The sequence below is a fragment of the Lepidochelys kempii genome, chromosome 21 (genome assembly GCF_965140285.1).
Source record: "Lepidochelys kempii isolate rLepKem1 chromosome 21, rLepKem1.hap1, whole genome shotgun sequence".
NCBI lineage: Eukaryota > Metazoa > Chordata > Testudines > Cheloniidae > Lepidochelys > Lepidochelys kempii.
In genome coordinates, this window is record NC_136400.1 from 2,373,311 (window position 1) to 2,391,731 (window position 18,421).

Consider the following 18,421-nt stretch of genomic DNA (forward strand, 5'->3'; position numbering starts at 1 on the left):
GCTACACGTGCTGCTGCTAAACCCAACTGCAGCGGGTGCCTTCTCCTTTCACAAGTCACTGGCCCCAGGGAGCTAGCCGTGAGAGTGACACTGGAGAGCTGCTGAGCCTTGCCTGATGCGTGACACAGTGCTGTATGCTGTACTCAACATGCTTGTCAAGTGAGACTTCTCCAGTCGCAGACGGGGAGCTGCTGTGAACAGCCCGTCATTGCACACAAGCTGGAAAACCAGTGCCCCTTCCCCTTACTGCTGCCACTTCAATTCCTTCTTCCTAACACCTCTCCTCCGTGGGAGACACAGGCTTTGGCATTCCAGCTGAGCCCCAGAGGAGTGACATGGCCGGCCGGGGAATCCCTCACCAGACTCTGAACTCCCTCCAGCCAATGGATGGTATCCACGTTCGGCTGAGCGCCAGGGCCTGGGCTAGCGAAAAGCCAGGAGATGCGCCAGAGCCCAGTCCTGTGGAAGCAAAACACTCCCCCTTCCCACTTTGTCTCTGCCTGGCAGGCACTCAACCAGCAAGGGAAGGGGCTGGGGCTCAGCTGGGGGTGCCTCATTCAGCACCCCATGCATCTGCTGCTCCCATAATTCACTAGCTGAGTTATGGGGCTGTGAAGGGTGCAAAGAGCGGCCCGCTCAGCCCCAGCCAGACTGCAAACTGCAGCTGAGCGGGAGGGAGGCTAAGAGAGATTCTCTCTCAGGCTGAGACAAGGCCGGGAAGGGAAAGGCCTGGCATGGCTCCTGCTTAGTTTTCTTTCCACAGAAATGAACACACCTGGTTACATGATTCCTGCCTACTTTACCTCTGCCCCTGCCATGAGCCCAGGTTTATCTCCTAAGCCTCTAGAGACTCGTGTGCGGCTCCAGGAAGGGGGAACATATTTGTCCTGTCCCCCAGCTTCATACTATCCCTCCCCTGTAAACAGTGCCCAGCACTGCCCCCTGCCTCGGCTTCTGCCAGCTGCATTGTGCTCCGCCCGTGAATCCGGCTCCCCCGTCCCCTGGGAGCAGTGCCCAGCTGCCCAGGGACAGCCGAGGCACTGCTTGAGAGCTGTACAGACAAGCACCACAGTGTTTTCCTCTCACCCTTTATTTTGGAAGCACCATTGCACGGGGCCTGTTGGTCAGGAGTTACAGCCCAGCTGGTCCCCAGCGCGAACCAGCAGTTACTCAGCATCACCGCAACACCTGAGCAGGGCTGTAGCCAGCCCCTTGGAAGCAGCTCCAGGCCCTGCCGCTGGGTTCTGGAAACGGCTCCAGCTCAGAGGAGCGGGGTCAGTTGACCAGTAGCTGGGAATTTTGATTTTCAAAAACAGGTTTCCATGGGTGGAAAAGGTGAGCCCTAGAGGAGGCGCTCTCGCCGTTGCTGGGGGGGCTGGGTTTCTGCAGTGCCAGTTCAGGCCGGTCAGGTTAGCCACGGGGTGGGATTTTTTTTTTTAAAGTGTCATTTTTCAAAAATTGGACGTGAAATCGTTGTTTAAGCCATTGTGTGGCAATGTCAGCAAACAGCCAGAGCTTCCTGCTTCAGCTCCCCGTCCTGACAGCGGCCAGAGAGGGGAAAGGGGAGAGAGGGTGCAAACAAACTCCTCACACGGCCAAGCAGACCAGTTTCTGTGTCCAGCTGCCCTTGTGCTTCCAAGAGTTTACAGAATCGCACTGGCTCAGGTTAGCGAGCGGGCCTCAGGGCTGGGCTCAGATCCTACATCGACCAGGCTAATGGGTAGGAGTCGGGGCTGGGTCCATGTGAGAGGGGGGCGTTGGGATAGGGGGTAGGGTCGGGTCTACGCTCCCAGTTCAATCCCTGCATTGCTCCCCTCCGCTGCCCCGCCCCGGGGTGCTTGGAAAGCCCCCGGCAGCAAGCGAGGTGGCTGAGGGGACCAGACAGAGGGCGACGGGAGGTTGCAGAGCGAGGCAGGAGACGCCCCGCTGGTGCTGACATGGCAGTAGGACGAGCTGCAGGTGATGCCTCAGTGCTCGTGTCTCCACGCTGGCTCCACTTGCTGCTGGATGTGGCTCCCTGTAGAGAGACGCCGGCCGGCTGTGAGGGGGGAGCAGAGCAGCGCCCAGGAAGGCTGGGGGTGGGGAGCAGGGCAACGTCTGTGTAGGGCACAGGAGGGGGTGAGCAGAGTACCCCTCAGCTCCCTCCTTTCTCTGGAAGGCGGTCAGGGCTGGTGGCAGGGGCAGGAGCCTGCAGTTGCCTGAGAGACCCCAGAGAGGTGCAACAGGGGCATGGACACTCTCCCAAGGCTGCCCACAAGGGGGTGCCAGAGCCAGGCTAAAGGGGGATTCTGGGAAGTGATTGCCGGCCCAACGCGGACCTAGGCTGAGACCCACCAAACTCGTTGCACAGAGCAGCGGCTGTCTGCTTTGCATAAACGTACACCTGTGTTCCCCAGCCCCCGCTGCTCCCCCCCCCACATGCTGGGCCTGTCAGCGGGACACCAGAGGGCATAGCTGAGTCACAAGTCATGCTGCTGGGCCCCAAAATGCTGTTGCAGCCAGGCCATATCCCACCCCCCTGGCCCCCACCCTCCCAAAGAGCTGGGGAGAGGGCTGCCCTGTCGGACCCAGATTGGATGCAAGCTTGTGCTGCTCTTACCTGGTGACTGCGTGCTCAAGCAGAGAGAGCTAAGCTCATCCACAAGGGCATCCTCTTCCGTGCTCTCTTCAGTGTAGGGACACCCCGTGTACCCACCCTTCGCTATGCAGTACCTGAGAAACCTGCAGGTACAACCAAAGGTGCCCATTAGCACTGGGCATGGCCCACCTCCTCAGTGCAGGGAGAGCCCGCTGGGCATGGCCCGCCTCGGCGGGGGGCCTGCTGGGCAGCTTGCAAACCTGTGTGAGAAAGGCCAATGGCACGGTCAACCCACTCCTGAGAGCACCCGGCCAGAGCCAGCAGGCCCTGCCCAGAGCAGGCCTGGGGCCAGCAATGGAGGATGAAGGGCCTGACCTGTCTCTGTGCTGCGGGCAGCGACCACTGCAATTCTGGGCCCAGCGGCATCTTGCATTTCCACAGGCACGACCGTCCCCAAGTTCTGCAGCCACCTCTGGGGGGCAGCCGTGCAGGGCAACACTCCCCTTTCTGTCCTAACGACTGGGCAGAAGGGTGACAGCCCGGCTGGGATTTCACCAGGATCCCAGCACTCATCCCTAGCTTACAGAAAGTGCCCTGAGGTCTTTAACGACCACAAGTAGCAAGGGCTTGGAACAGGGTTTAAACGTCTCCTTCAAAAGATGGTGTGTCCCTGCCCCCCGCACGCTGTGAGGTCACTGGCTCCATCCTGATCCCAAGGGAAGTGTATTGCCACCTCCAGATCTCCCAGCCTAGCTTCCCAGCCCAGTGCCGGCTCTCCTCTCCCCTCGTCACCTCAGAGCGGGTCCCATCACCGGGGGCCCGGTCACAGGCTGGTGTCTGAGCAGCCACCCGAAGGTGCTAACCCCTGCGAATGGGGCGCTGCGTTTCAGGCCGGAGGAGGGGTCCACGTGGTTTGAGGGACGGGGAGCCCCCTGGGCCCTGGGAAGAGGCAGAGGACAGGAAGGAGGAGGCTGCAGGATGCAACTTACGTGTTCCAGTGAGGATCCTTGCTAAGCACGGCCGGGTTGCCCACGATTATTAACAGAGCCTTGGCTCTGGTGATGGCCACATTGAACCTCTAAACAGAGAGAGCAGGATGAGGCCCCTCGGCGCCCAGGATGGGCAGGGGAGCCGGCCCAGACTGCCCTGCCCCACAGCTCTAGGGCTGGTCCCTAGCCCCAGCGCTTTCTGGTTGTCAGTGGGCTAATGGGAGGGGTGGGGCAGTGTCCAGACCAGGATCTGTGATTCCCCAGGGTGCAGTCCCACAGCTGGCTGGCCTCAGCTGGGTTTCACTGTGGCTGCCTGGACTAGCTCTGAGCAAGGCTAGCTGATAGTCCGAGCCCTGTCTACACCAGTGGCACTGCACCCGCAGGGAACGCTGTGTCCTGAGAAGGGCTGGCCCGAGTGCCGCTCTGCTATGTTTGGTCACAGCCTTTGCCTCCCGCTTGGCCAGACTGGCACACAACCGTGTGGGGGGCAGAAGGGCTCTCCGCACGTGCCCCGCCTCCTGCCCAGCCAGGAAGGGTTAAAGGGTGTTCCTTTCCACAGGTGCCCCCGCTCTGGCAGGAAGCGGAGTGGGGAAGGGCTCTGCTGGGATCAGCGCTCGCTCGTCACAGATGATGAGGCTCAGGCCGAGGAAGGCTTTGGAGCAAGTGGTTCTGACAAGCCACAGGGCCAGAGCACCCTACCCGGGCCAGGCACAGTCTGCGTCAGCTGGTGCAAGTGCTCTAGGCTCTGCCGGACGTTCGGCCCCTTGGCCAAGCAGCTGCAGCTGACCCAAGGTGAGCAGAGACCCTGGCGGGCAGGGAGGATTCCTGTCTCCCCAGTGTGGGGAGCTGGTGTGGGAGGCCAGGCCTGCGGGACTGACCTGAATGCTGGGTGCTAAGCAGCCTGGCCCTGTGGGAGCCGGCTCTGCCCCAGGCTTTGGACGCAGGGCGGGGAATGCCCGAGCCGTGGGGTTCTAGATCTTGCACCATTCCCCCGACTGCCACACGGGAGCTAGGGAACGGGCCCCACTGCGAGAGCAGCCTCACCTGCCCTCCTGTCCTGGGGCTAGTGGCCCGTGCCCCTGGAGTGGTCTCTCCCTGACACTGTCCCCAGGGCAGGCTCTGTGCGCTGGGGGAAGGGTTGTGTGGCTGGGGCCTTGGATGGAGCGGGGGGGGCTTTGATTTGTTACCTGAGGTCCTGCAGACGGTCACTAGCAGAGCCTGGAATGGGACCCAGAGTCCTGGCCCTGCTCTGCCCACTAGCGCACACTTCCTGTCCATGGCAGCAAAGCAGCCCATAGTTTATTTTATGCCATGAATCAGCCATGGCCTGTGAAACCGGGGGGAGCGGTGAGGGGGTGGGCAGTGAGGAAGATGGGGTGGGGATGGCTGGCAGCTCTGCACCCCGGCTGAGAGCCCATGACTGCCCTCAGGGCTCCACAGTCTCCTCGGGGCCAGGCTGGGGCAGCAGGGGCAGGGGGCCTACCTTGGGGTTCTTGAGGAAGCCCAGTTTGAACTTTTCATCCATGCTGAGGTACTCGGTGCAGCTGCGCACGGTGGAGATGAGGAGCACACGCCGCTCCTGGCCCTGGAACTCCTCCACCGAGCCCACCTAGCCGGGAGCAGAGGGCAGGGATCTCCATCCCCCGTTGGCAGCCTCCCTCACACCCCCCCCGCCTCCCCCAGCTGTGCAGGGGGCCCTTCCCTCGGCTGCTCTGAAGGGACCCTGTGGGGCAGAGCATCCCCCCAACCTCCTCCCCTGCTCTTGTGACTCTGGCCGATGGGGGAGCAGGACGGAGCCTGTCTCGCCCCAGCACGCCGGCTGCAGGGCTCACAAAGGAGAGGCAGCCCACAGCTGCGCTGCTGGCTTCTCCGCACGGCCGGAGCACTCTGCCCTCCAAGCCCAAGGGATGGGGGGCCCCAGGCTGGCCTGGTGTCTGCTGGCGGAGAGCTGCCCCCCGGCCCAGCGCCAAGCGAGTCCCACTGCTGAGCTGGGACAGTCTGGCATCAGGCTGGGCGTGGCTGCCGGGCCACAGCCGTTACTCCAGGTGCGGCCAGAGGGATGGGGGGGAGGGAGGGACTTACCTTCAGCTCCTTGATGTCCGGGAGGTTCATCAGGTCTTGGTCTATTTTCGTGATGGCCAGTCTGATCTTCTCTACCTGGGGAAGGGACGAGGGAGGAGTGGATGGGACGCTTGGCGCCCTCAGGAGCTCCTGGCTCCCAGCCCCGTGATCGCTCCTCTCATAGCCTGTACGCCCTTGTGATGGCCAGCTGCCTCTGGCCACTGGGTCCCGCCCTAACCCTCCTGTTCGGTCTCCGCCATCTCTCTGAGATAACACCCTCGACCCCTCAGCCAAGTGCCGGGCAGGCTCCTGCTCTAGGTTGTTCCGATGCAACTGGCCAGAGAATACCACTGGGGTTCCCCAGCCCCATCCGGCAGGTCCCTCCATCTGGGGCAATTCCCCAGGGCTCCTGGCCCCTGCCCCACGGGGGCTCCCCCACACGGGGCACTGCGCACTCCCTCCAGATACTCAGCAGAGAGTGGAGCTTGATGGGGTGCAGCAGGGCGACGGCATGTGGGGCTAAGGAGCCTGGGATGGGGGTGCTCAGGGCTGGGCTGCCTGCACCTCTGCAGGGCATGTGATGTGTGGGGAAGGCAGCCCTGGGGGCTGGGCTGCATCTCACCTGCTTCCTGTAGGGGGAGATGATACCGATCTCCTTGGGGGAGATCCTGGAGCGGCCCTGCTTGCCCTGACTCTGCAGCAGTTTCTTGAGGTAGGTGACCAGGGTTTCGACCTCCAACGTGTTGAAGAACGAGGGGCTGTTATCCTCTCGCTGGTCCTCCCCGGAGACTCCGTGGAAGATGATCGGGAAGCCCTGGAGGGAGAGTGCCACGGTCAGGGCTGCAGCTAGCCCCATGGCCAGCAGGGGCGCCTGGCGCTGCCCTGCCCGGGGTGGGGGCTAGGCTGGGTGCCTGCTCCCCGCCCCACCCTCACCTGCGTAGGCAGCTCCTCCCAGGTGCAGTAGGAATAGCTGAGGAGGCGGTCGGCGCACTCCTGCAGCTCCCCGTCGTAGAACTGCTGGTTGGGGATCTGGAGGAGGGCGGCGTGGGACCTGGGGAAGAAGCCGTGACAGCATTGCCGGGGGTGCTCGGCTGCTCCTCAGACCCGCCTACACTGCAGCAGCCTTGAGGCCCCCTCCCCGCTCACCAGCAACAGGAAGGGCCCCAGAAACCTCTGCTCTGGGCACAGAGTGGCCATGGCCGGGCTTCCGGGCAGGGAGGGCAGAACCCAGGAATCCAGGTTGCTCCGTCCAAGGTCTCTTGCCCTTGGGTGACGATTAAATGAGCCCCACGCCAGGCAGGTGGGTATCAGAGAAATGGACAGACACAAGCCTCCCAGGCTGAGCCAGCAGAATGGGGGCTGGAAGCCTTTGCTGCTGGCAGCCCGGCTCTGACAGCCCCCCCGGCGCCCGCATGCCACAGCGTCGGTCCCGGGGGGGCGGATACAGCACCTGTAGTTCCTCAGTAACTTGGTGACGAACTGCGGGTCGTAGCTCTTGGCTCCCTTTTGGTATAGGGAGTTGTGCAGCATGAGCCTCTCCAGCAGCGAGACCTCTGCAAGAGAGAGCAATGCCCCGGTTACCAGCAACCCCCTGGCCTGGGACTGTGCCCCCTACGAGCGGCCCCACGGAGTCAGGCTTGTCATAGCCTGGCCTGGGCCTCTCTGAGCAGGAGGCAGGGGGCAGGAGCTTCAGTGGCTCTCTGGGGGAGACTTTCACCCGCCTATCACAGAGCGAGCCTCTCCCTGTTCTCCAGAGGCGCCCAGGGTCACTAACATGCTATTGCAGTGGCTGTGCAAAGCCAGATGGCCCCCGAGCCCAGAAGAGTGGGGCAGATCAGCATGTCTGAGAACTCCCTGCTCTCCACCCGGTGCCTTCGCCCTCTGTTCCACTCACCTAACCCGTGTTCGATGGCCAATGGGGACCTCAGGATTGGACCCAGCTGCTTGGGATCTCCCGCCAACACCAGCTGCCCCGCCTTGGTGTTGGTCTCCTGGTCCATCGCTGTCAGAATTCCTGGGGCAGAGAGACAGCTGAGGCGGCTGGGCGGGGTAGGAGACCCCTGCCCAGGCAGGTCGCTGACTGATCCCCGCACAGTGAGGAGCCGGTAAAGGGCCTCATCACGGCTGTAGCTGCCTCAAGCAGCCGGGAGGGGCTCCCCCAAGCTTACAGCGCAGAGAAAGGGCTGCATGCAGGACCCAGAATCCACCGCCAGGAGCAAGTGCTGGCCAGCCCCAGGCGCTGGCCATCTGTCTGAGCAGGAGTGAGGCGGCCGGGTCCAAGGCCCCGGGCGTGCGGGGTAGGGTGGATGAGGTGATGCCTGGGGGTGCAGTGCTCCTGTCCCCAGATCCCTACTCACCTGCGATGGCAACCAGGCTCTCCGGCTCCACCGCGTGGCCACATTCGTCGATGAAGACGTGGGAGAAATGGCCCTCAGGGAAGCTGGCCGTTACCAGCCTGCAGGGGAGAGGGAGAGGCAGTGAACAAGCCTGTACAGCGCTGGCTCCCTGCCCTGCCACCTGCATAGCCAGACTGCTCCACCGAGGCCTTCTGCAGGACCTGCCATGCCGCTGGCCCCCTCCTGAGCCTGGCAATGCCCCCTCCCCACCGAGCAGGGGCTTCCATGGCCATGCCCAGGGCTGGGCATGGGGAGAACTCCTCCCCTGGAGTCTGAGGGGATGGCTCTCCCCTTTTACAGAAAGTGACCAATGCGGCCTGATGATGTGCCTCCGTCCTGTGCCCCCTCCGGTCAGCCCCTGCCCACATCTCTCTGTTACGCCTCTTCCCCCGGTAAACCCTACCCAAAGAATTCCCTTCTCTTCCCCCAGCATAGCCAGGTATCCCCCAGTCGCATCCCTACTGTGCTCCCCCAGCACAGTCGCAGTCTTCAGAAGTGGGGTTTGCACCGGGCCCCTCCTACCTTCCTGCTGTCACCAGGGTGGTGATGATGACCCGGTAGTGCTGCAGCTTCTCCTTGCCTGGGTACACATGGCACTGCTGGGCATCGTCCCAGTTACAGCAGGGCTACGAACACCAACAGCATTTAGACAAGGTCTGGGATCGGAGCTTGTTTCCCTTGGGGAAGTTGGGGGCAGACACGCCTCCCCCCAGAAAGCCCTGAGCTAACTGGGAGTGGCATGTGCGTCTTGGCTGGTGACCTGAGGGTCCTGCAGGGAGGGCAGGGACCCCTATCGACCGTGCAGCCTGGGGAGGTGACTACAGCTGCTGGAACATGGAAGTCCCTTCCCACAAGGAAATGACAGTTTTGAAAAAAACTTTTGTCCTGAATTGGCATTTTTCGGCTTGGGAGAGGCCTGCCTGGGAAGCTGTCCTCAATTTCACTCTGTGCCTGTCTGCGGAAAGTGAAACTCACAGGAGCCTTCCAGGCAGGCTGCCCTGTCTATTTTTCCCAACGCAAAACTGATTTCCACCCCCAATTTCAGTTTTCCCATGGAAAATTTGAAGTATGCTAAAGGGCTTCATAAAATCCTTCAGAGAGGAAAGTTCCTGCCCAGCTCCACGGGCGATGTCTCTCTGGGTGCCTCTTGGGGTGCCAGGGGTGCACGTACCTTGATCTCCTCCGGCACCTGGCGATAGTCTCTGCTGCTGGCATTGACCCTATAGATGCTGCCCTTGTCCAGGTGTTTCATCAGGCGCTGGCAGAGCAGGTCTGAGGCGCTGTTGGAGGGTGCACAGGCCAAGATATGGGAGTCCTTCAGGCAGCTGACCACCTGAGAACGAGGAAGAGCTTAGCAGCCCAGGCGGGAGGAAATGGATACAGAGGGGAGAGAGGGGCTGTGGGCCGGCTGACTGCCCTGGACTGGGAAGCCAGGGGATCTCCTCACCTGTTTGATGGCCTCCACCATGGTGACGGTCTTGCCGGTCCCTGGCGGCCCAAAGATGAGGTATGGTGCCGGCCTGGCCATCCCCGTCACGATCTGCCGCACAGCGTCGCACTGCTCCTGGTTGGTCTCCAGGCTCCGGTCAAACAGCCTGAGGGGAAATGGAGCCGGGCAGGTGCTGAGGGGAAGACCAGGCCCTGCTGCGTGTGACCACCCCACTCCCCACACAGCCAGCCCTCAGAGTGGTTCTCCTCTGAAGCCAGGCACTCACCTGAGCCGGCCTCCCTCGGGGAGGAGGGACTTTCCGTATGAGAAGGATGGGAAGAGGATGTCACCCAGGTTCCTCTTCTTGGCCAGCTCCACGGCCCTGTGCTGCACCCGCAGTGGCAGCCGGTTGAAGGTAAAGATCACATCGAACTTTAGGTTATTCACGAAGCTCTTCAGCAGGCTGAAAAAGAGTGAACAGGGTTGGACAGAGCGCTAGGCACCCCTCCCCAGGCACTGTCCTGCCCAGTCCCACCCTCCCCGCTACTGCGCGTGGTTCCCACTCCCACCCCTGCTCAGCCTGGCACTCCTGCACCCCACAGCACAGCACCTCCCCCTCTGCTGCACTCCCCCAGGCAGTCACCCATCAGTGCTAACAGCAGGGGCTGCTTGGCTTGCATCATGCAGCTGCCTTGGACCTGGCCCGAGCCCCTCCAGTCTTGTTCCACGCAGACCACTTGGTGCCACCAGTCAGGGCCCAGCTTTCCCAGCCCCGGGGGCTGGCCCGAGACCCCCAGGGACACGGGCGCAACTCACTTCGGGGAGAAGCCCAGCTTGACCCTCTCCAGCTCCACGGCGTGCACATAGCCCTTGTACTGGACATGCTGGGGCAAGGTGCGCTGGTCGCTGGGGGTGACAAACAGGTGATCGCCCTTCAGCACGGACGGGCGGTTCTCTGCCACGCCGGGGACCTAGGGACAGAGCAGAGAAGGGGCAGCTCAGCGGGGAGCATGCCTGGCTGTGCTCCCCTGGCAGCCAACCCTCCTGCGGGCCCCTTCCTCCATACTGGCAGCCCAGACGTGCAGGGAGGGGGCAGGCTGCAGGGACATGCATTGCCACCAGGCCTTGGCTCTCACCTCCAGGATGAGCAGCCTCTTGTTCTGAGCGTCCTTCACCATCGGGGCACCCTGCATGTCATAACGCCGGATGTCCACCTCCATCTGGAGTTCCTCCAGGTGCAGCAGCAGCTGGAACTTCTCCTGGTAGTTCTCAAACTGAAGCCTGGCTGCCAGGGACTTCCTGCAGGGCCAGGGCCAGCCAGAGGTTATCCTGACCTCGCGGGCACAGCAGGGGTGGACTCGCGGCACGACAGACGAGGCAGCAAGCTCCAGGTGCCCTGCAGCGTGGCAGGGCCTCAGAGGCAAGGGGCGGGGCGAGCAGCGGCAGTAAAGGCTGCCATGAGTCTCTGTGGCTTAGTGTCTGGGAGAAGGAATCCCTGCCTGGCCCCAGCGCCAGGAACCACTGGAATACTGAGCTTGCTCCTGGGGCCCTGCTTTCTGGGCAGCTCACCTAAGGGGGGCTTCTGGCTAAGGGGTGCTGGGCCCCATGGCTGTGCGGGGCAAGGCGCTCTTCCTTGGGAGGGCAATGAGGCCACCAGTGCGGTGTAAGCAGGATGATCCCCCCACCCCCACTCCCACGAGCACTCACTGCAGCCTGCTGCGCTCAGCGCTGACCGTATCCTTCAGGTCCTTTGAGTAGTTGTAGAAGTCCAGCGGGATCACCTGCTCGAGCTCGGGGTGCTGGGAGCTAGGCAGACGAGATGCAGGGTTACTGCAGGGCTCTGTGGGAGTGAGCTCCTCGCCCTGCCCAGCCGGCGGGACAGACTCCAGCGCTGGGGCTCAGGTAGGGGGATGCTGGCTCTCAGGACCCGGGTGGCTGGGGTCTCCAGCCAGCTGCCTCCCCACACACACAGAAGATGGAGAGGTGGCTGGGTCACCTCCCTGGGGTGGAACTACCGGGAACTAAAGGGCTCGTTCATCTAGCACAGAAAGGTGGAACAAGAACCGATGGCTGGAAGCTGATGCCAGGCAAATTCCAACTGGAAACAAGGTACCAGTGGGTAACACAGCTGGTGATCAGCCGCTGGATGTGGTGGATTCTCCAGCTCTTGACTGGAAGATGCTCTAACCAAACACAAGTTACTGGGCTCACCCTGGGGTTGCTGGGGTAGGGGCAGGCCTGTGCTATCCAGGGGCTCAGACTAGACGAGCCAACAGTCCCTTTGGCTCTATGAAAGCCCAGCAGGTGCTTTCGCCCCGGCTAGGGAATGGGGTTGGATCCCAGCTGCACATAGAATCATAGGACTGGAAGATAGAGAGGTCATCTAGTCCAGTCCCCTGCACTCATGGCAGGACCAGGTATTACCTAGACCATCCCTGACAGGTGTTTGTCCAACCTGCTCTTAAACATCTCCAGCGATGGTGATTCCACAACTTCCCGAGGCAATTTATTCCAGTGCTTAACCACCCTGAAAGTTAGGAAGTTTTTCCTAATGTCCAACCTAAACCGCCCTTGCTGCAATTTAAGCCCATTGCTTCTTGTCCTGTGCTCAGAGGTTAAGAAAAATTATTTTTCTCCCTCCTCCTTGTAACAACCTTTTATGTACTTGAAAACTGTTATCATGTCCCCTCTCAGTCTTCTCTTTTTCAGACTAAACAAACCCAATTTTATCAATCTTCCCTCATAGCTCATGTTTTCTAGACCTTTAATCATTTTTGTTGCTCTTCTCTGCACTTTTTTTTTTCTCCAATTTGTCCACATCTTTCCTGAAATGTGGCGCCCAGAACTGGACACAATAGTCAGGTTGAGGCCTAATCAGTGTGGAATAGAGCAGAAGAATTGTGTCTCGTGTCTTGCTTACAACACTCCTGCTAATACATCCCAGAATGATGTTTGCTTTTTTTGCAACAGACTTACACTGTTGCCTCATTTAGCTTATGCTCCACAATGACCCCCACATCCCTCTCCGCAGTCCTCCTTCCTAGGCAGTCATTGCCCATTTTGTATGTGTGCAACTGATTGTTCCTTCCTAAGTGAAGTACTTTACATTTGTCCTTATTGAATTTCATCCTATTTACTTCAGACCATTTCTCCAGTTTGTCCAGATCATTTTGAAGTTTAATCCTAACCTCCAAAGCACTTGCAACCCCCCCCAGCTTGGTGTCGTCTGCAAACTTTGTAAGTGTATTCTCTATGCCATTATCTAAATCATTGATGAAGATACTGAACAGAACAGGACCCAGAACTGATCCCTGGGGAACCCCACTCATTATGCCCTTCCAGCATGACTGAACCACTGATAACTACTCTCTGGGAATGGTTTTCAAACCAATTTTGCACCAATATCCGTCCCTTCAGCCAGTGATGCTGGGTGCAAGATGCCTGGCCCAACTCTCCCCCTGCATACCTGTCGGGAGGGACGCCATCCTCTGTGGTGACCGTGACCGTCTTCCTCAGGTTGGCCTGGTAAGGCCTGTATGGCGCCGTGGGCCCCAGCTGCTCAGCCAGCCGGCTGTTGGCTATGGCAGAGACGAATCGCCCGATGCTGAAGGGCCCGTCCTGCTCCTTGGTGAACTCGAACAGCACGGTGACGGGGAAGTAACCATAGTACTGAGTCAAGCACCGCGCCTCGATCAAGTAAGAGTCCCCTGCAGTCAAAGGGGATGTGTGAACAGGGAGCTCCCCCTTCTGGGGTCCCCACGTGCTTCCCTCACCCTCCCAGGGGGCCCTGGGCATTTCACCCCACGGCAACATTCTGCCAAGTCTCTGGCGCTAACTCAGACATCCAGGAAGGCGGCTGTCCATGAGTGTGTGTGTGTGTGGGGGGGGAATGGGAGAAGAGTGCTCAGAAGCTCTCTATGCTGCCATGTCCACTGGCAGGGCAGAGTGTGAGCAAGGCCTGCAGTTCCTCCTTCCACACCCCTATGTGCCACCCTCACCCACACACCCAGATGGCTTGGCAACTGCACCTACCATGCTTGCTTCCCCAAACTTGTGTGCACCAGATGGGGGAGCCAGGACAATGCAGAGAAAGGGGTACAGAGGGAGGACCATACACTGCCCACTATTGTGATGCAGCCACCTCTTGGCTTGAATGCAGCAGCTGTTTCAGTCACACAGCTTTGCTGAAGGTCAGTGTGGGACCAGATGCGAAGGAGAACCTTGCTCCTGTGGGAAGCTGGACTCTCTTACCTGGCTGCAACACCCGGGGCTGCTGTCTGGTCACCTTGCTCTCATCGTGGAAGGTGATCTCGCACCACTTCCGAAGCGCTCTGTATCCTAGCAGTATCACATCCTCGGTGCCGTTGTTCTGAACCCAAATGCTGGCTGTTGCGGCCTCATTGGGCGTAACAGGGAAGCGGATGCGCCCGTTCCCCCGGTCGTGCTCTGAGAGAATCTCCACCCTGTGTTTCCCACCGATGAACTCCGCTCTGAGGGCAGAGGGTGCGGGTTGGATGTGCGTGTACAGTCCCAGCTGGCCTGCGTCTCCTCGGGCCGGGGCTGCCCTAGGAGCCGCTTCCCTCTTGTTATAACAGAATCTGGGCAGGAGTCCCTCGGGGTCCAGACCCTGCTGGGGCTCTGGGGCTGGGCCAACGCCCTCGATGCAAAGACTCCTGTCGATTTCAGAGGCATTTGGCTCAGGCCCACAGAGCGGGCTGAAAGCTGCCGGAGCAGGCACTCCTTGTTCAGCCCTCCTGCTTCTTCCCCGCCCCCCCAGTTGCCCCGTCCTGCTTGGAGGGGAGCCCAGGAACAGCCTGTGAGCTGCCAACGTTTAGCCTGCTCTGGGCTGCCCCTGCCTAGGGGCTCGTTGTCCCCTTGGCCCCTGCTGCTCTTACAGCGAGGGGGGTTCCAGGCTGTGCCTGGGTGGGCTTTGGTACCTCTCCTTGGCACGTCCTCTGTGGGGAGACTGATTAGTGCCCGCCTCCTGGCTGTCCGTGGGGGGCTCCTCTGGCCTGGGTGTCCAGTACTGGTTGGTAACCTTCACTTTCTTTTTCACCTGGGGAAGGAGAGCAATTGTCCGGCGGGTAGGAGCCGGCAGAGGAGTGAAGGCTTCCAGCATGTGGCAGGGCAGCCCCGGAGAAGCTGGGGCAGGGAGCAGAGTGGACTCACAAAGCCTGTGGGCTCAGTTGGGCTGGCCCCAGGGCTGAGCCAGGGCTGTGCTGGAGCGCACTCCCCTGGACCAGCTGATGGTGGCGGGCTCGGCGGTTCGCACCCCCATATTCAACATGCAGCCAGGCCCAGCAGTGAGAGCTGTAGGTGCATCGGCCTGCCCAGGGACGGGGAGCCCCACCGCTTGAGCCACTTCAAGCCCGCCCAGCCCTGGATTCTGGCCTGCAGGGAACAGTCCTGCCCCTAGCAAGGGAGGAGACACCAGCCCCAGGGCTCCCCGAGGGCGCAGGGATGTTGGGAACAGACCTCGGCAACCGGGCCCTCGTCTGCCAGGGGAGCCGAGATGCAGCAGCCCTGCCGGGGTCCGCGTGGGCAGCACCTACCTTCCAGAAGCGCACGAAGTCTCCCCGTACCTCGGCCCGGCCGCTCTGGCCCAGGGTGAACAGGATGGAGGAGAAGTTGGGTGTCTTCGTATCATTCCTGCAGAAATGACAGAGCAGGAAAGTCTGTGACTGCGGGATGCCCAGACCCGGGGTGCGTCTCCAGGGAGGGACTGAGCTGGCAGGATGCAGGAGGGAGAGGAGCAGGGGCAGGGAGATGCCAGTGTTTGGGGCGAGGAGCATTCCCCCGCTCCTCTGGTAGGAGAGCGATGGGCTAGGGTCAGCCCTGGCCCTCTGTACCACTGCCACCCGGGAAGCAGCAGGGCCGTGCTCTGCTCTGGGGAGAGGGGCCCCGACTGCAGAGAGTGGGGGGGTCTCTTCGTCGTCTCCAACCAAATCCTATACCACCGCCTGCCACGTGGGCAACTCAGCAGGAGCCCCAGGGCATTGCTCGAACGCAGCATGGGCACCCCGAGCTCTGCCATTCCCCTGCCCTGGCATCTTCCCTGGGGGGTGACCGTCCCCAGCAACTGCAACAGCTGCTGGCCTGGCGGCTTTGCTCAGTGTTTGCAAAGTCGGGTCTGAAGAGCTGGAGCAAAGGCTGCCGGCCGGTACACGAGGGCCACAGAGACGCCCTGCTGCCCTGGGCATGCAGGGGATGGTACCGGAGCAGAGCTCCCAGCAGGCCCAACACTTACCTGGTGGGGTCAGAGGAGTGTTTGCCCAGGACACTTCCACCTGCTCCTGCCTGAGCCCCCGGGGCCTGCCTCCACCTGGCCTTGGTGTGCACTGGACTCTGCTGCCCCTGCTGCAGACGCCCCACGGCCCGGATGGCGCAGGGCTGTCGCTGCACAGCAGCCATGAGCAGTCCGGAGCCTGCTGCCTGCCCACGCTGTGCCCTGATGCCAGAGGCATCCCTTTGTCACTACACATGCTAGTGCTAGTCCCCCTGGACAGGCCCATGCTCACCCCAAAGCCCTGGGGGCTGGGAGGTGTTTGTGTGTCTGTCCCACCCCATCCCGTTCCAAGGCCCATCTCTACTGCTGGGATGAGTCGAATCCGGCTCTGAATCCGAATGGAGCAGGACCCCCAGCGCTGCATGTCTCAGCCTGCTGGCTGCTGGGGAGGGGGCAGAGGAGAGCTGGCGGGGGCTCCTTTCATTCCCATCCAGGCCCAATGACAGGTCCGCCCCACAGCAGTTAGCCCCAGGACCCAGAGTCCTCGATCCAAGGCCAGATGGGCCTGGGTGAGCATCTGTTCTGGCCCCTGTAGAACACCAGCCAAGGAACAGCTGAGTTCATTCCTGCTGGAATAGAGCCCCTCTCTCAGGAAAACATCCTCTCCCGGCTCCCCAAGTGCTCAGGATGGGGAAGTCAGGGTGGTATTTTATTTGTGGGTATGTATTTGTAGCTGCCTTCTGATAGTTTGGCAGGCTGGCCCGTCAGTGATTATCTGGGGCTGTCAGGTGCCCAGGGCCAGACTTAGTTGTACTGGCAGGGGAATGCTCCAAAGCAGGGGGCCCCTCTTGGCGGGTTGAGTTGTTCAGCCATGGGCCAGATCCTCATCTGTGTCAATGGCTGGAGCTGCGCCAAAGCCAGCGGCACTGTGCTGATCTACCCCAGGTGAGGATCTGGCCCAGTATCTCATACCAGGACGCAGGGAGCCGTTCAGCCGTCCGCCTGAGCAGAAGACCAGCTTCCCCGGCCAATGCTGTTTCCTGCCACCCAGCCAGGATGGAGGCACTCACATCTCCGGCCTGACTTAGCGAGTGATTTGGGACGGGGTCCGTGGCAGGCCCGGGCTGCACCCCATCAGCCAGGGGAGAGATGGTTTGCCCTGGATTTGATCTTAACAGAATGGCAAGCCCCAGTGGAGTGGGGTGCGTTTCCTTCCTGGTCTGGGGCGACACAGACTCTCCTCTCCCTGCTTGGGAGTTTGATGGCTTCCCAACAGCCACAGTCCTTAAGTTAAACTTCCTCCCCCTGTCCTGCTGGCCCCATCCCACCTGGCCATGCTCCATACAGGGGGGCTCGCAGCTGTCCCCAGCCCCTGCACGCAGAATGCCAAGCAGAAATCCTCCCAGACCCAGATAATGTGGACGAGCAAAGGTGTTCTCCCTAGCAACAGGCCTGGACAATGGGGCGCTCTTGGAGTGAGGGATCAGCCATCCGCACCCCGCTCCCTCTCTGTGGGTCTGCCTGTTACCTGGTCCTGAACTCCTGATTGTAGATGGTCCTTAGTGCCTCCCGGCTGCTCACAGCTTCTCTGCCCGTGTCTTTTAGGAGCTGCACAAACTGATCCCCAAACTCCCTCCTCTCCCGAAAGGTGAACTTGGGCATCTCCTCTGGCTCCGCTGCTCACCCCCAGACCTTCTCTTGTCCTGTCCTGTGGGGCGGCCTGGCTCAGCAGCTCCTGGCCAGGGCTTCTGCTTGTGAAATCTGCCAGCAAAGTGCTTATCAAAGAGGGAAGATGATAGCAAACTCTCAGCAGGCTGAAACGAAAGTGAAAGAGGCTATGTGCATCCTGGAGACAGCCCCCTGCCTGGGCTGGGGGTGGGAACAGCACTGTCCAGGGAGCCAGGCCCTCTAGCAGCAGCTGCAAATGCCCGGGGGAGGGGGGAGTCTCAGGAACCTCCTCTTCAAGGGCTCTGAGAAAGTCTCAACCCTGGGGCCAGGGCGAGAGCAAGTGCTTGGCAGGGCTCATCCCAGACTGGGGAAAGTTTTCTGTGGAAGCTCTGAATCAAAATCAGAACCGCGCCCCTTCCTCTGAGAGCTGCACCCGCCCCGCCATGCTGCTTTGGCCTGCTCTCTGCAGGGACTCACACCAGCTCCCGTGCCTGAGGCACCTGTTGGCTCTCAGCCTGCCCTGGGGCAGAGGGCTGTATGCAGGCCAGGGGCTCCTTTCGGAGCTTGCTGGTTTGTCTCATATTCATGTTATACAGGGCACTCTGTTTATTTCGGAAAAGGCAGGTCAAAGCAATGGGCCTGTCCTTGGAGCAGCAGATGAGGCATTTGGGATGGGCCTTGGTTCATGGGGGAGATCATGCCACGGTCTCTGGCAGCCCCCCAAGGAAGTCCCCCCCGATGAGCTTTTCCCTTATTAGTGAGGGCTCTGCTGTGCCAGAGGGGTGAATTTTCAACCAGGGCCTTCGTCCCGGCGCTTTAGGCTCTTTTAGCTACGCAGGGCTCAGGCTGCAGAGCGCCCTGACCATTAGGACAAAGTCCTTGGCCTAAACTGGGTATTCTGTGGAAGCCAGGGCAGAGGGCAGGGGGCAGGGCCCATGGGCTCACGGCAGCCGGTGTTGTTGGGGGGATGTGCGGTAGTGGTCTGCACTAGTCGAGTCTCCTGTCCTGCGAATATTGCACTGCGCAATCCTGCCCAGAGCTGATGTGGGTTCGTTGTGGGGGGAGTGGAGGTAA

The 18,421-nt window shown here is 61.0% G+C and overlaps 1 protein-coding gene across 2 annotated transcripts; it reads right to left on the reverse strand.

Moving 5' to 3' along the window:
• Positions 1 to 997: 997 nt before the first annotated feature.
• On the reverse strand, positions 998 to 17,540 carry MOV10 (Mov10 RNA helicase). Of its 2 annotated transcripts, XM_073319686.2 has the most exons (22): positions 17,208 to 17,540; positions 15,006 to 15,102; positions 14,391 to 14,509; positions 13,705 to 13,943; positions 12,920 to 13,160; positions 11,161 to 11,259; positions 10,590 to 10,752; positions 10,270 to 10,424; positions 9,740 to 9,916; positions 9,472 to 9,619; positions 9,196 to 9,357; positions 8,547 to 8,650; positions 7,986 to 8,083; positions 7,523 to 7,642; positions 7,079 to 7,181; positions 6,562 to 6,679; positions 6,251 to 6,442; positions 5,650 to 5,724; positions 5,051 to 5,176; positions 3,568 to 3,656; positions 2,600 to 2,721; positions 998 to 2,017 (listed from the first exon to the last, which is right to left on the reverse strand). In XM_073319686.2, exons 1-22 carry the CDS (start codon positions 17,339 to 17,341, stop codon positions 1,968 to 1,970), a joined length of 2,931 nt encoding a protein of 976 aa, XP_073175787.2. In that variant the 5' UTR covers positions 17,342 to 17,540; the 3' UTR covers positions 998 to 1,967. The 2 variants fall into 2 exon arrangements, 1 of the variants encoding a protein (XP_073175787.2); XR_012155805.2 differs by lacking the exon at positions 3,568 to 3,656.
• Between the last annotated feature and the right edge of the window lie 881 nt (positions 17,541 to 18,421).

Excerpts from the sequence above, each read along its gene's own strand:
- MOV10 (XM_073319686.2), bottom strand. The coding sequence starts at position 17,341 with ATGCCCAAGTTCACCTTTCGGGAGAGGAGGGAGTTTGGGGATCAGTTT. Across the intron at positions 10,425-10,589 it reads AGAGGCTGCTCATCCTGGAG|GTCCCCGGCGTGGCAGAGAA; the intron begins GTGAGAGCCAAG and ends CTCTGTCCCTAG. Across the intron at positions 8,651-9,195 it reads AGGTGCCGGAGGAGATCAAG|CCCTGCTGTAACTGGGACGA; the intron begins GTACGTGCACCC and ends TGGTGTTCGTAG.